Source organism: Psammomys obesus, unplaced genomic scaffold (genome assembly GCF_907164565.1).
Source record: "Psammomys obesus unplaced genomic scaffold, mPsaObe1.curated_primary_1811, whole genome shotgun sequence".
NCBI classification, from domain to species: Eukaryota; Metazoa; Chordata; class Mammalia; order Rodentia; family Muridae; genus Psammomys; species Psammomys obesus.
In genome coordinates this window covers 509,656-524,048 of record NW_026594143.1, presented here as the reverse complement: position 1 = coordinate 524,048, position 14,393 = coordinate 509,656, and the positions used below count along the sequence as shown (strand labels likewise).

Here is a 14,393-nt window from a genome sequence, read left to right as displayed (position 1 = left end):
TTTAGAGACTTCAGTGGAATCTAGGTCCTTCGGTGATGAAAGACAATTCTGGGAAAACTGGAAAGATTGGTAGATTGGTCACTCTAGCAAAGATCATACCTACTAATGATCATTTGATTATCATTATTATTATTATTACCACCAGAGGGCAACACTCTTCTGCTGGAGAGTAGGTCTTACCCTAGCCAGAAGGTGCAAAACTGTTTCCTGAATCCAGAACCAATCATTGTTCTCAGTCTTGCTCCTAGAGATGAAAATGCCAAGGAACAGAGCAATCTATGAATCCTGAGTCTCTGAGCTTCTTGGAGCAGCCCTCCATGGTCTGACTGCAAGTTATTCTCAGTTTATCCCACTCTAGCTGAACATTCTGCTTGTTGGGGGACCGGGGAAATAAAGGAATTCTAAAATGTACCTGGGATTGTCTGAAGAAGAGACACTTTCACAAAGCATATCCATTTCATGAGGTCATCCTAGACTAGCACCATTGATCCTCAAATTGGCTATCTCCTTCCTAAGGGAGTGATTTTGATCCTTATATCCCTTATTATACTAAATTTTAATTATGATATATCTATCTATAAGCTATTACATTAGGGTGTTAATTCAGGCATCCAAAAGATATGAATTGCCTCTTGCTTACCTACCATGTACTAGAATTTTTACTATGCCTGAGTGCTAACAGTCCAAAGAAGGAATTTTTGCTTCTTTTTATTTTCAAAGATTTATTTATTATGTGTACAATGTTCTGCCTGCCTGTAGACCTGCAAATCAGAAGTGGGCACCAGATCTCATTACAGATGGTTGTGAGCCACCATGTGGTTGCTGGAATTGAACTCAGGACCTCTGGAAGAGCAGCCAGTGCTCTTAACCTCTGAGCCATCTCTCCAGCCTCAAATTTTTGCTTCTTATCTGTTCTCCCTCCGTACCTTCCTCTTTCCACTCCTGTCTTAGAATTTATACCTAGGATTATGTCTTGCACATGTTAAAGATGTAAAGGAACTTTAAAACCATCCTATCTAATCCCTTTCCATTGTCTATTGCAACAGGCCCTCCAAATGACACCATCCAGCCACTATTTGAAGGCCTCCAGTGACAGTGAACTCGCCTTGTTGATTAAGCTTCCCTGGAAGAGGTTTCTTCCCTTGGTCTCTGTCTCCATGTAATTTTCACCCATTACTTCTGGCTGTGCATTTTGGAGCTATGCAGAATAATTCCACTACATTACCCTCCTGGTAGCCTATTGGATATCTGAAGACAGTAATCATGTCCTTAGAAGCTTGCTTTCCTTTAGGCCAAATATCTGTTTCTTCAAATGTTCTTCATTGTTTTAAATCCCCTTAGCATCTATAAATATAGTTTATTTTATATGAGATTTATATCTTGCTTATTTTAAAGAGGATATTAGGGGACTTGCCAGTTTATAACATGAAAGAAAGAAAGAAAATTGGGGATAAAAATGTGGAAGAAATCAAACCAGTGACTATGGAAAGGAAGCACAAATATATGTTGCCAGGTACCTAAAATGAACTGGATTATAATTGGACTCTGAATTTGGCTCAAAGTTTTATGGCAGCTAGGACAAAATTGGAAACACGATGGGTTATATGGTTTTACGTTCTGACAAGATCAAGTTTACAAATCATTTTCAGAGAGAAAACTTCTCCTATAATGAAACTCCACAGCAGCCTATTAGGCTTGCTCTCGGCAGTTGTTAGAGGCTGACAAGTACTTCAGTTACATATCACCCCATCCCCACTAGGGGGAAGGGGGTTGGCAGTGTAGTTAATTAATTAGCTAAAAGCTGTCTTAGTTTTAAGCACCGCTATCTCTGTAAGGATACCCAAGAGAAAACCATAGTCTTTTTTTTTTCTCTTTCGTTCTGTGTTCCACACAAATGATTACTTTCCTACCTTTCTGCTCTCTAAAATCCAATGCCTCTTGTCTCTTTGGGACAGCAAACTCCAAGAAACAGCCCAAGAAAAGCATTAAAATAGTAATCTCCTAGACTAGTGGTCACTGGCTACAGCAATTAGTTGCAATTTGTTCTTTAGTTCTCTGTGTCTTTACCTCAAAATTGAGTTCTTCTGGACACTAAATTATTGTTTTTAAAGATAGGAGCTCACCATGTAGACCAAACTGATGTTGATCCTCATACCTCTGCCTCCAAAGTGTTGGGATTAAAGTTGTACACTACCATGACTGGCAAACTCAGAGACTTGCACATGCTAAGAACATGTTCTACCATTGAGAGACACCTCCAGATCCTGATTTTCTTTGAATCTTGATATTCTCATTTTGTACTTGGCAGCTAACAGGTGTAGAAGAAGGTCTGTGCATAGACGGAGCTGTGAGAATCTAGTAGACAAGACCCAATTTGAACAGATGCAACCATCTGAGGAAAATGTTTCAGGACTCTCAACATCACGACAAATTTTTATTGACTGGATACTGGCAGTGGTAAGAAGTGGTTTGGGGCGGGGCTCTTTCCTCCTTTAACACACATTCCTTGGCAAAGATGGCCTTTGGATAAGGAGAATTGGAACAATCTCACTGACTACAGAGGCTTCTGGGAAATGACTCCGGGAGGTAGCAGGCAAAAAGAGATGTAGTACCATGGTTTCTGCTGAACAACAATAATAAGCCAATACTGAAATAATCTTGAGTGTGGCATGTTTGCTGCCTGCAATACCCATGTGGGTGCCCCACCTAATGTGTTCAAAAACTTCTCATTGCCTATAAGAGAAGATGCAAATTCTTTAGCTTGCCAATAGAATCTTTAATCAGGCAATGCTTTCCCATCTATTCTCGCTTACAACACTCATGTTCTCTGTCTCTTTCTCTCTCTCCCTCTCTCTCTTTCTCATGCTCCCGAAATACTTGTGTTTTCCTGACTCTGTTCCTCTCTTCCCATGGTACACAAAGTCTTATTCATTCACTTCTCTTTAGTTCTTAGACCTCAGGTTGTAGAATGGCACTGTCCACATTTGTAAGGTATATGTCTCCCTTTTCCACCTCGATTAACGTCATAACCACAGCAGTTCTGGTTCCTATTGAGTTGACAATTATCAATAATCACATCTATGCCCCTTGTCAACTTGAGACCTAAGCACATCCTTTTTAAGCTATTAACTGTCCACCCCCTTTAGCCATCGGCTCATAGTGTCTCGTAATGCAAAATACACCAAGTCAAACTTCAAAAGTTTTCATAGTATTTAATAATTTCAGTATTTAATAATTGTTTAAAAGTTCAAATCAGGGCTAGAGAGAGAGCTCAGCAGTTAAGAGTACTTATTGCTCCTACAAAGGACCTGGTTTTGTTTTCCAGCACCCACATGGTAATTCACAACTATCTATAGTTCCAGAAGTTTTAATGATGTCTTCTGGCCACTTCAGGTACCAGGCATGCATGTGGCACACATATATACATGCAGCAAAACATTCATGCACATGAAGTAAAAATAAATCCTAAAAACAAAAGTCCAAGTTTCATATGAGACTCAAGGTAATCTCTTAACTGTGAGTCCCTATAACATCAGAAAATAAGCTGCATATTTCTAACATTTATTAATGGCACAGAATAAATATTCTCATTCCAAAAAAGAAGAATGGGAACATAACAAGGAATGATTGGACTGAAGTGAGACCAAAAACCCAGAAGAGAACATACCAAATTTTAAAGCTCCACATCTCACATCTGGGGTTCCAGATGGAATCATTCAGACTCTAAAGGGCTTTAAATAGCCCTGATTCTCTAGCTTTGCAACATGCAGAACATATAGTTTCTCTTTTAGGTTGAGACTACTCTATGGCCTGCAGCTTTCCTCAGCAGACACCTCATGGTTTGGACACCTCCAGCATCCTGGTGTCTCCATTGCAACTTACACTTTACCTTTTACTGCTTCATAAAATAGCCTCTCAGGATCTACTTGGTGGGCCTCCAATCTTGCCCACTTTGCCTGGCTCTCTGAAACCATGAAGCAGGATTCTATGACCTCTTCAATCTTGCATTTTTTTTTTAATGCTTTCAAACTAGTACCATGTGAATGCTACCACTAAGTTCAGGTGCCAGCTCAAAATGTAGCCTGTCCCATTTGGACCACAGCTGGATCAACTTCTATGTGTGGACCACAGGCAAAGCAAACACTTCCTTAGGCTGTTGCCTTTGAAGAGCTGGAAATCCTTTTACTTTAGACTTTCTTTCTTCAAATGAATTTGAATCTTTACAAGATGGAGCCTCTGACTGGTGTTGTTCTATCTTCTATTCTTACTGCCCCAGTGTAAAGCTTGGGGTTTCTCTTTCATGATCCTAGTCTCTTTATCAGTTAAAGCTACTGTCAAACCGCCCTTGTATATCAGAGGTTTTTCATACTCTTTTCCTCACTAAAATACACAATTTTAATATCTTTTTGCTTTATTTTTCATTCTTGTAGTAGACCTAGATCAGAATCATAAATAGTAGCCATGCCACAGCTCAAATACTATTCTGTCTTGAAATTTCCTTCACCAAGCAAATTTGTTAATTACCTTTAGATTAAACATTACTCATGTTCTTAGGGTACAAGCAGAATGCACCCAGATTCTTGGCAAAATATCACATGAATAGCCCTGGGCCCACTTTTCTAAGAGTCCTTGTTTCCCTCTGAAATCTCATGAGCTAGGCTTCCAGTGTCCACATTCCTCTCAGCTCTCATCTTCCAAGTTCTCATGAGAATGGTCCACTAAATCCTACTTCCAGCATGTTAGAGGTTTTCTAGTCCAAAGTACTACACACTTCCACATTCCAACCACAAAATAGTTTTAGAGACCTAGAACCACATAGTCAGGTTTATCATAGCAAGAGCTGGATCCACCTCAACTGGGTGTAGTGACACCCGCCTTTAATCCCAGCACTCAGGGGGCAGAGGCAGGCAGATCTATTTGAGTTTAAGGCCAGCATTATCTACAAAGTGAGTTCCGGGACAACAAGGACTACATAGTGAAACTCTCTCTAAAACAAAACAATCTCCCCCAAAATATGGCAAACAAAACAAGAATAAGAAAAAAACCCCACATTTTCATAACAATTTTATATATTAGTTACTTTTTCTGTTGCTGAAATCCCTGACAAAAACAAAGCAATTTAAGTGGAGTGGGGAGGTAGTTTATTTAGGCTCACAGTTTTGAAGGTACAAGTCTATCATTGCAGGGACAGCAGAAACTTGAAGCATCTGACCACATTGCATCCACAGGCAGGAAGTGGAAAAAGAGAGATGCGTACTTGTGCTCAGTTCACTTTCTCCTTTTTATACAGGATGCTAGACCATGGATGATTCTTCCTACCACAGTTGAAATAATCTAGATAATTCCTGACAAGCATTCACAGGAATTTGTTTCTATTGTGATTCTAAAGCCTGTCAAGTTGGCAAACAATAATAGCCATCAAAACTCATCATCACATGGCATTCTTCTTGTGTGTGTGTGTGTGTGCGTGTGTATGTGCGTGCACACGTGCCCCTGTGTATCCAATTACCAAATTCCCACCCCCACTTTTCAGTGCTTAGGATTGACCCTAGGACTTGTGTATGCCAGATAAGTGTAACTACTGGGCTATGTCCTCTCAGCTTTTCCTTTCTGTAGAATGACATCAGTCATTGGATTAGAACTCAGTATTTTCACAGGACATTATTTTAACTTAAATCTGCAGGAACCCTATTTCCAAACAAGGTTACTCACAGTTTCTAGGTGGACATGGGTTTTTTGAAGAACAGTATTCAACACAGTTCTACATATTATGTTTATTGTCTCTCTAGCCTACTAGAATGCTAGTATCATAACATTAGGGTTTGCTTTTTTGATCTAGGGTTTTTTTTTTTGAGATTATAATATAATTATAACATTTTCCCCTTTCTTTCACATACACCCCTCCTGCTTTCCTTCAAATTCATGGTGTCTTCTTTAAAATTAATTGTTATCATATGTCTTCTATATATGTTTTCAGAGTTGACCATTTGTTATTGACCAACTCATTCTTGTGCTCTTCACTGGGGAAGGCTATGTCTTCTGCTCTCAGCTTTTCTTGGTAGCTTGTCATTCTCTGTACAGGGTTGAGAACTTGTGGGTCTTCTCCACCCACTTTGGCATGTTTTTTGATATTGTACTTGTTTATCTCACATTTGGGCAGTCATGCTGGTGAGATTTTATGGAAGTAGCTTCTGACATTACTGGGAGATCATTGTTGTATTTTGTTTATTGTTAGATATTCAGTGTTCAGAGAACTGCTTGATACATAGTAGACAGTATTTTGTGAATGAACCTTAGTGCCTATCTGCCTCCAACTCCTGATGCAGGTAAGGATGAACATGTAGGTATTGTCTAGAACATGGACAATGTCCTACAAATGTTTGAAGGATGAATAGAAATATTCACTATATATGTATATATGTATATATATATATATAACTTTAACATTTAGAGAGTGCTTCTTTAGTAGAAGGCACTGGGAGAATATGCAAAGAAGTGAGAAGGAAGATGTTGAATACATATTATGGTTATACTTGGGAAATCGTTCAGTCTTGGGCAATCTATTAAGTGGAGGTAATAACAGAACCTACCACATAACATTGTCGTGAGGATGAAATAAGCTTATATATTTAAATTGTTTAGCATAATACCCAAAACACGGGAAACACCATAATAGTAATAACTGCTATTATTATAGCTGTTGTTGTTATGTGCTAGTTTTGTTCAACACCAAACTAGCTGTTTTTAAAAACAGCTCTATTGAGATATAATTCATATGCTATCTATGAAACTAGGCCCTTTTAAAAAGTACCATTTCGTGGTTCTTAGCTTACAAGCAATGTTGGGCTATCATCACCACAATCTACTTTTAAAGATGTTTTTATCACCTCCAAAAAAGTCCCATACACATATTTTAATTTATTTTTTGTTTTCAATACATCCTGAACACAATTTCCCCTCACTCCACTCCTCCTAGCTCCTCCCCAACTCCTCTCAGCCCCTTCTACTTCCTCTCTTACTCACATTTTTATGTATTAATACTTCATTCTTTCTTTTGTTGTTTTGAGACAGAATTTCACAATGTAACATAGATTGGCTTGGAATTCACAATCCTCCTGCCTTAACCTCCTAGGATTACAGGCAGGAGCCACCACACCTTTTTTATGGTCAAATAATATTTCACTTAAAAATTTAAATTTATTTATTTTACGTACAGTGTTTTGCCTACTTGTATGTGATGTGTGCAAAGTATGTGCCTGGTGCCCATTGAATGTGTTGAATCCCCTGGAACTGGAATTATGGATGATTGCGACCTGCCTTATGGCTGTTAGGGATCAAACTCAGGTCCTCTGCAAGAAAAACAAGTGCTCTTAACCACTAAGCCATCTCTTTACCCGATATTTCAATTGGTGATTATACTACATTTTGATTATCCATTCATCAATTGATTACTTGGTTGTTTCTACTTTGTGGTTATTATTATTGTTATTTACAAGACAGCCATAGATACTCTATGGGCTTTTGTATAGTTGTACACTTTCATTCCTCTTGGACAGATACCCAGAAGTAGAATTGTTGACTCTACCTTTTTTTTTTTTATTACTTTTAAGTACTAGCCATAGTGCTTTACAAAGCAACAGCCAACAGCTCCTTTTTACATTCCTGCTTGCAATGAATGAGAGTTCCAATTTCTCCACATCCATGCTCACATTTTTTTTATTAAAAATACTTTTGATTTTGATATCATAGAGAATGTGGTATCTTATTGTGTATGTTTGAGAAACTGATGTTTAGAGGCTCAAAGGTTAAGAGCACTTGCTGCTCTTCCAGAGTCCCAAGTTCAGTTCTCAGCTTCCTCATCAGTAGGCTCCAGGGGATCCAATGGTCTTCAAGGGCACCTGTACATATGTAGCACACACTTACACACACACACACACACACACACACACACATACATACATACACACACACACATTGTTATGCCCAGATTGCAAAGACTCCAAAGACTACCAGGAGACTGACCACACAGGCAAAAACAAAGAGCTTTTATTATGGGCTTAAGTTTGGACTCCCACCATCCAACACAGTGGATTAGGGAGGGGAGCCCTGAGTAGCTGCAAAGCTGGGTTTTTATTATTGTTTGAGCAAGGAACGGGACTTTTCCAACTTATCAATTATGTGATTGGTTCTCATTTCGCAGAATCAAGCTTGTCATAAACAGTTGTTGCTGATCTAGGGAACGGGGGGGGGGGGACCTCATGGAGTGTCCAAGTAACAAGGTGTGCCAAGGTAACAAAGAGTGCTAACAAAATGTGCCCAGGTATTGGTCAAGTGTTTGGGGACTTTTCAAGGCAGTTACTAGACTACTGTTTCTGATTTTCAGGGAGGTTATGGAGTTATTGTATCTCATTTTCATGGACTATAGTTTCATGTTCAGAGAAATAGAGACATGATCCAAGCAACTATGGGAACTTTATCAAGAAACAGAATCTCAGGCCGACAGTATCTTGTGAAGCCTGTCATGGAAGCACAGCCACTGCAGTACAGTTGCTTGGGTCCTTCAACACACACACACACACACACACACACACACACACACACACACACACTACCACCACCAACAACAACAACGTCTTTACAAAGAAAGTGATGCTTATTTTCCATTAACTTCATTTCATTTTCTGCTCAATAGCCTGTGGAAGGATAGCTTAAGACCATTCACTCTGTAGCTGTTTCTGTCAAGGCAGTCTGTAGCAGTGGGAACTGAATGAAATCCAGTACTCAGTGGCCAGTTGAGCACACTAGAGAACTGCTGCATGGGCTCAGAAGACATTTTCCATGCTTTCAAATCATTCTGGATCCAATCTCATGTCAGAAAGCTGCCTATTCCATTGTCCCTGAGCTTCCTCCTTGGTTAGTCACAGCCTTCTCAGCACCTTTCAGTTGACCCTTCTGTTCAATCTCTTCAGGATCTCTGCAGAAGTACAGAACATTTATCACTGGGAAAAATCAAGGATGGCTTTAGAAAAGAAGCATTTGACTCAAGACTTTCTCTTTCTCTTTCTCCTCGTCTTCCTCCTCTTTCTCCTCCTTCATGTGTATGGGTGTTTGCCTGCATTTATGTCTGTGTACCACATGCATTTATGCCTGGTGCTCATGGAGGCTAGAAGAGGGTGTCAGATTTCCCTGGAACTGGAGTTACAGACAGTTTGACTTGCAATGTGGGTGATAGAAATTGAACCCAGGTCCTCTGGGAGAGCATTTGTTCGGTGCTCTTAACTTCTGATCCATCACTTCACCCCCCAACTCTTTCTTTCTTTCTTTCTTTCTTTCTTTCTTTCTTTCTTTCTTTCTTTCTTTCTCTTTTTTTTTTTTTTTTTTTTTTTTTTTTTTTTTTTTTTTTTTTTTTTTTTGTTTTGTTTTTTGATTTTTTTTTTTTTTTTTTATAGCATCGCACATTATGGCCCAGGATAGTGTGGAACTCATTATTTAGTCCAGGCTGGTCTTGAACTCCTAGCAACCTTCCTGTCTCAACTTTACAAGTGCAGGCATTATAAACACATCCTGAGCATTTGATTCAATTCTTGATGAATAGATAAAACTTCACTGGATGGCAATGATGAAAAGAATGTAGATGCCATTTCCATGGGGAATAGAAATGGTGGTTGAAGAAAGATGCTTTGACATCAAGTCTGACTCTAGTGGGGATTCCTGGGGCTTGGAGTGAATGATCTTGAGGATGACTTCGTCAAAAGACCCAGTAACTGGCTAACATTGGGAATCTTTGCGTTAGGGTAGGATTAAGAATCTGAGCATTGATTTGGATGGAGAATTTAGAGGCTGGCTGGAAGTAAATGCATGTGGAGGTTCTCTCTCTCTCTCTCTCTCTCTCTCTTTCTGTGTGTGTGTGTGTGTGTGTGTGTGTGTGTGTGTGTGTGTGTGTGTGTAGGTGGTGGTGGTGAGTTGTGGAGCAGAATTCCAGGGACTGCCTGGGATAGGGAACTACAGACTGGGTGGGGTGGAGGATCACAGGGATAAAAGAAACACAGAAGTACAGGGATGGAGAAATGGTCTATAGACTGACTAGTTGTAATATCAAGAGATTGTCACAGGGCTGGAAGGAGATCATCTGAGACAGGAAGCCAGCTGGGATAGGGTATAGGATATTGATTGGGGTTGGCAGACTAGGGGGATGGAAGTTTGAGTTGGCTGAGTGCGAAGACTGCCTGGGCTGGGTGTTTTGATGGCTTGGATCTTGGGCCCATTGGACCAGCGCATTTTCGAATAGGTTGAAGGACTTCATTTGGCTGTTAGGTGAAGACCCCAGGACAGTTGGAATGAAGAGATTTCCTGCAGGCTGAGCTAAGGTTGGCATTCCGCTGAAGTGCCAGTGTCTTGGGGCTGGTCCAGTTAGAGTGCTGGTGGCGACTGCAGGTGGGGCGCGCGGGGGCGGGTAGGGAGAGCTGGGTGGGGGCAGGGGCGGGGGGCGGGCCGGCGGCCGGGGCGGTCCCGCGCGGCCGCGCTGCGCAGTGACTCCGCAGCGGGCGGAGCGCCGTGGGCCGCGTCCTTCGGAGCCCTGGCGGTGGCGGTGGTGGTGGCGGTGGCGGCAGCGGCGGTGGCGATAGCCTCACCTCCTGCGCCCCGTGCCGCCGGCTCCAGCGCTGTCTCCTGGGCCCCCTAGGGCCCCCGGGCCCCCGAGCCCGGTGCGCGCCCTCGCGTCCCGCCGGCCCCCTCCCCCGGCTGGGCCCGGGGGAGGGTGGCGCCGTGAGCGAGCGGGGACTGGGCTCTCTTGCCCATTCCCCTGTCCCTGGGCCGCCAGGATGGAGGCGGGGTCCGGGCCCCCCGGTGGCCCGGGATCTGAGAGCCCTAACCGGGCGGTGGAGTACCTGCTGGAGCTGAACAACATCATTGAGAGTCAGCAGCAGCTGTTGGAGACCCAGCGGCGGCGCATCGAAGAGCTGGAGGGCCAATTGGACCAGCTCACCCAGGAGAACCGCGACCTGCGGGAGGAAAGCCAGCTGCACCGCGGGGAACTGCACAGGGACCCCCTCGGCGCGCGGGATAGCCCTGGTCGCGAGAGCCAGTACCAGAACCTGCGTGAGACCCAGTTCCACCACCGCGAGCTGCGGGAGAGCCAGTTCCACCAGGCGTCCCGGGACGTGGGCTACCCGAACCGGGATGGCGCCTACCAGAACCGGGAAGCTATCTATCGGGACAAGGAGCGAGAAGCCTCCTATCAGCTCCAGGACACTACCGGCTACATAGCCCGCGAGCGCGACGTGGCCCAGTGCCACCTGCACCATGAGAACCCAGCCCTGAGTCGAGAGCGTGGCGGGAGGGAGGCTGGGCCAGCGCACCCGGGCAGAGAGAAGGAAGCTGGCTATTCCGCTGCGGTGGGCGTGGGGCAGCGGCCACCGCGGGAGCGGGGCCAGTTGAGCCGTGGCGCATCCAGAAGCTCCAGCCCTGGCGCGGGCGGAGGTCACAGTACCAGTACCAGCACCAGTCCGGCTACAACCCTCCAGAGAAAGTAAGGAATGTGTTTGCAACCCCCACTCTTCCCTTCCCTTCCCCTCTAGAGCCCTCTCCAACTTATCTGGTGGATAAAGTATATGAAGCCCATGCCTGATCCCATTTCCTGCTTCTACTGTCCCAATCGGGAGAAGCCAGGTCCTCCTCAACCAGCTGACATGTTATCCCTAGCCACCACACACTGGTTTTCTCAGATGAATGCGGGCTTCTTCCCCCCACCCCCCAGAACCAAGGCCAGTTAGAGACTACACCAATCCCCACTACCACCTTCCACTTCTTCAACCCCAAGCTGTATCCTTTCCAGAGGATAGATTAAATATATTTTAGACAACTCACAGTCACCAAAGAGAGAAACACTCCTACACACCTTTTTCTTGGTGGTGATGGTGGTGGGGGGTGATCTTGTCTTGAGGCATGTGGGGACCAGAATGGATTCTGGCGGCTTAGACATTCCTCTGAGGGGAACTGCAGCACATCTTGGCATGGGGGGGGGGTGATGGTGGCAAAGATGGGGGAGCAAAGATGGAGGCTAGGCCCTTGGTTAGTTTTTCAAAGTCCAGCTGGTCTCCACCCTTCAAGAAAAACAACACCCATTTAAAGGGCCCTACCAGGAAGGGAAGTCCATAGATCTCCCATCTGTTGGATCAGCTTCAGTTCCTGTGTTGTGATCTGTACATGTGTCTGAGACGGGTTAGGAATATTTTCTGAGTTGATGGGACATGGGCAGGGTCTACTTTCCCCATGTAGATACCATTGTATGCTGGTTGGGATACATGTGTGAGTCAAGGGCATGAAGGCTCACAGGGATGCCCTGAAGGCCCTCCTATTGCTTTGCTGCTATAATGAAAAGAACACCGAACTAGGAGATAGGAGAACTGGATTCCCTTCCAGCTCTGTTGCAGATTGGCTTTGTGACCTTGACTGAGTCCCTTCTTCTGCCCATCATTTCCCTTATATTTCTTTTAAAGGCGAGGACTGCCAACTGAGATTCAATGGTTATGTTACTAGCCCAGCCACACCAAAGACCAAGTCTGAAGTCCTTTAGCAAATGGACAGGCGTCCCCCTCCTCTCACTGCTCAGCTGGTCCTACCATGTGCCACAACTAGTGGAGTGTCTCTTGGAGGCTGGCCTGGGGGTGGGGAAGCCTTCTGCCTCAGGAAATCTGCCGGGAGACAGCTCTCTGCAACTCCCCCATGGTGAGGCAGCAGGCTGGGGTGCTGGGTTGAGATGGCTGGGCCCCAGGAGCAGCAGCTGCAGCTTGAGGGCTTGGCTGGGCTCCACTGCAGTGCACCCTCAGCTGAGTGTTGGGGTGGAAGGACAGCCCCAGTATGGGAGCACAGAAAGACTGCAAGGGGCACTGTGGTCCTTAAGCCTGGTTACAGACTTCTGTAGAGGGGTCAGGTCTGTGATGGAGGTAGCAGCCTCAATATGTATGGCTCCAGGGAGCATATCCAGGAACAGAGAGCATATTTGAGATAAAAATCAAGAGAACTTTTCTACTTAGCTAGTTGTGATGCAGTAGATTGCCTCCAGGGATGGGGGTGGTGGCTGGCCAGACAGGTCCAGTTGAGGTCTAAAGGGGGTCTGAGAGAGCTGGAAGAAGCGTATAGTTCCCAACTCTGACATTAAGCTCAGTGAAAAGAACTGCATCTTTCTCAATTTCAGAATTCCATTGCTCTCAGATTCTCCATTCTGCAGACATAGGTCTGAATTTCTTGGCTGGCTGGAAGCCCATTTGCCCTTTTGCCATCCTTGCAGGCCTGCTTCTGACTCCTTCTTTTTTGTATACTTTGCCAGGTTGCTTGTTGGAATCCCTTTCATCACATTTCCTACTAGTTAATAAAGAGGTCTAAATAGCACTTTGAATTTCTCTCAACCACATATTAACTGCTTGCCTGTCTGTGATTGCTTCATTTGGACTTCACAGCCAAGCTCACTCAGTGAGCATCAACAACTCCATTACAGAGAAGAAGAAACTGAGGCTTCCAGACGAAGGGGCCTTCCTTATTCAGGGTTATGCTACTAGTTGCTAATGGAGCTGGGACTAGCTAGAATCTAAGTCTGCCTGTCGTCGAGGCATGTGATTTGTTCCCTACAGAACTGAGAAAAGCCAAGAGAGCCTTAGGGATCTCCAGGTTTTCATCTAGAAGAGATGGGTCTGGAATGAGTGGAGGAGTGATTGGGGGAAAAAAGACTACCTTCCTCTTTCCCACCTTCTTCCTTGCTGGGTGTCAGGAAAACCTGTAGCCATTGCTGTAACCAGTGCTGCTGCAAGCGACTCCTCTGCTAGGCCTCTTCTGGGTTTTTAAGGAGTGGGTGAGAAGGCTGCTGTTGGAAGTGGCAGGCAGGGTGGGAGTTCAGCAGCTGAGGCTGCAGCATTGGGGGAGGACAGGCAGAACTGGTACAGGCTGGGCTCTGCTGGGCCCCAGGCTCCCTCTGGTGGACAAACTAAGAAGAATAAGGCCTGGGTCAAGATGTAGCTTGTTGGGAGCCTTTTCTGCCTAGGACTCAGTTTTCCCAACAACCTTGTGTGTCTGTCACTACTGTCATGTCACAACATAAGAAACTGAGAGCTCTGAGAAGTAATTTCCATCAGAGGTCATGCTACTAAGACAACATACTCGCATTCCTATGAACTTTGCCTTCGTTGCTTTGGGCATCTCCATCCATGTCCTTATCAGTTACACACCCTTCCCTACTGTTCTTCTGGACAGGTTCCAGGATGCCAGAATCTCTTCTGCTGGGCTCTGGGTGTGGTCTTCCTAGTGTGACAGAAAGCAACATGAGTCCCTACCTCCTTCTGGTGACTGGTACATGAGGATTTACTTGTTTGCTTACTAGTTAGTTGTTGATCCTGACTAAT

General features: G+C 44.3%; 1 protein-coding gene across 2 annotated transcripts in view; it reads left to right on the top strand.

Moving 5' to 3' along the window:
• The first annotated feature begins 10,567 nt into the window (after positions 1–10,567).
• The window catches only part of Iqsec2 (IQ motif and Sec7 domain ArfGEF 2), an 85,940-nt gene continuing 82,114 nt past the window's right edge, over positions 10,568–14,393 (top strand). For both annotated transcript variants that reach the window (XM_055617910.1, XM_055617911.1), the window contains exon 1: positions 10,568–11,527. In XM_055617910.1, coding sequence (XP_055473885.1) covers positions 10,821–11,527 — 707 coding nt within the window. In that variant the 5' untranslated portion in view covers positions 10,568–10,820. The remainder of the gene's footprint in view (positions 11,528–14,393) is intronic.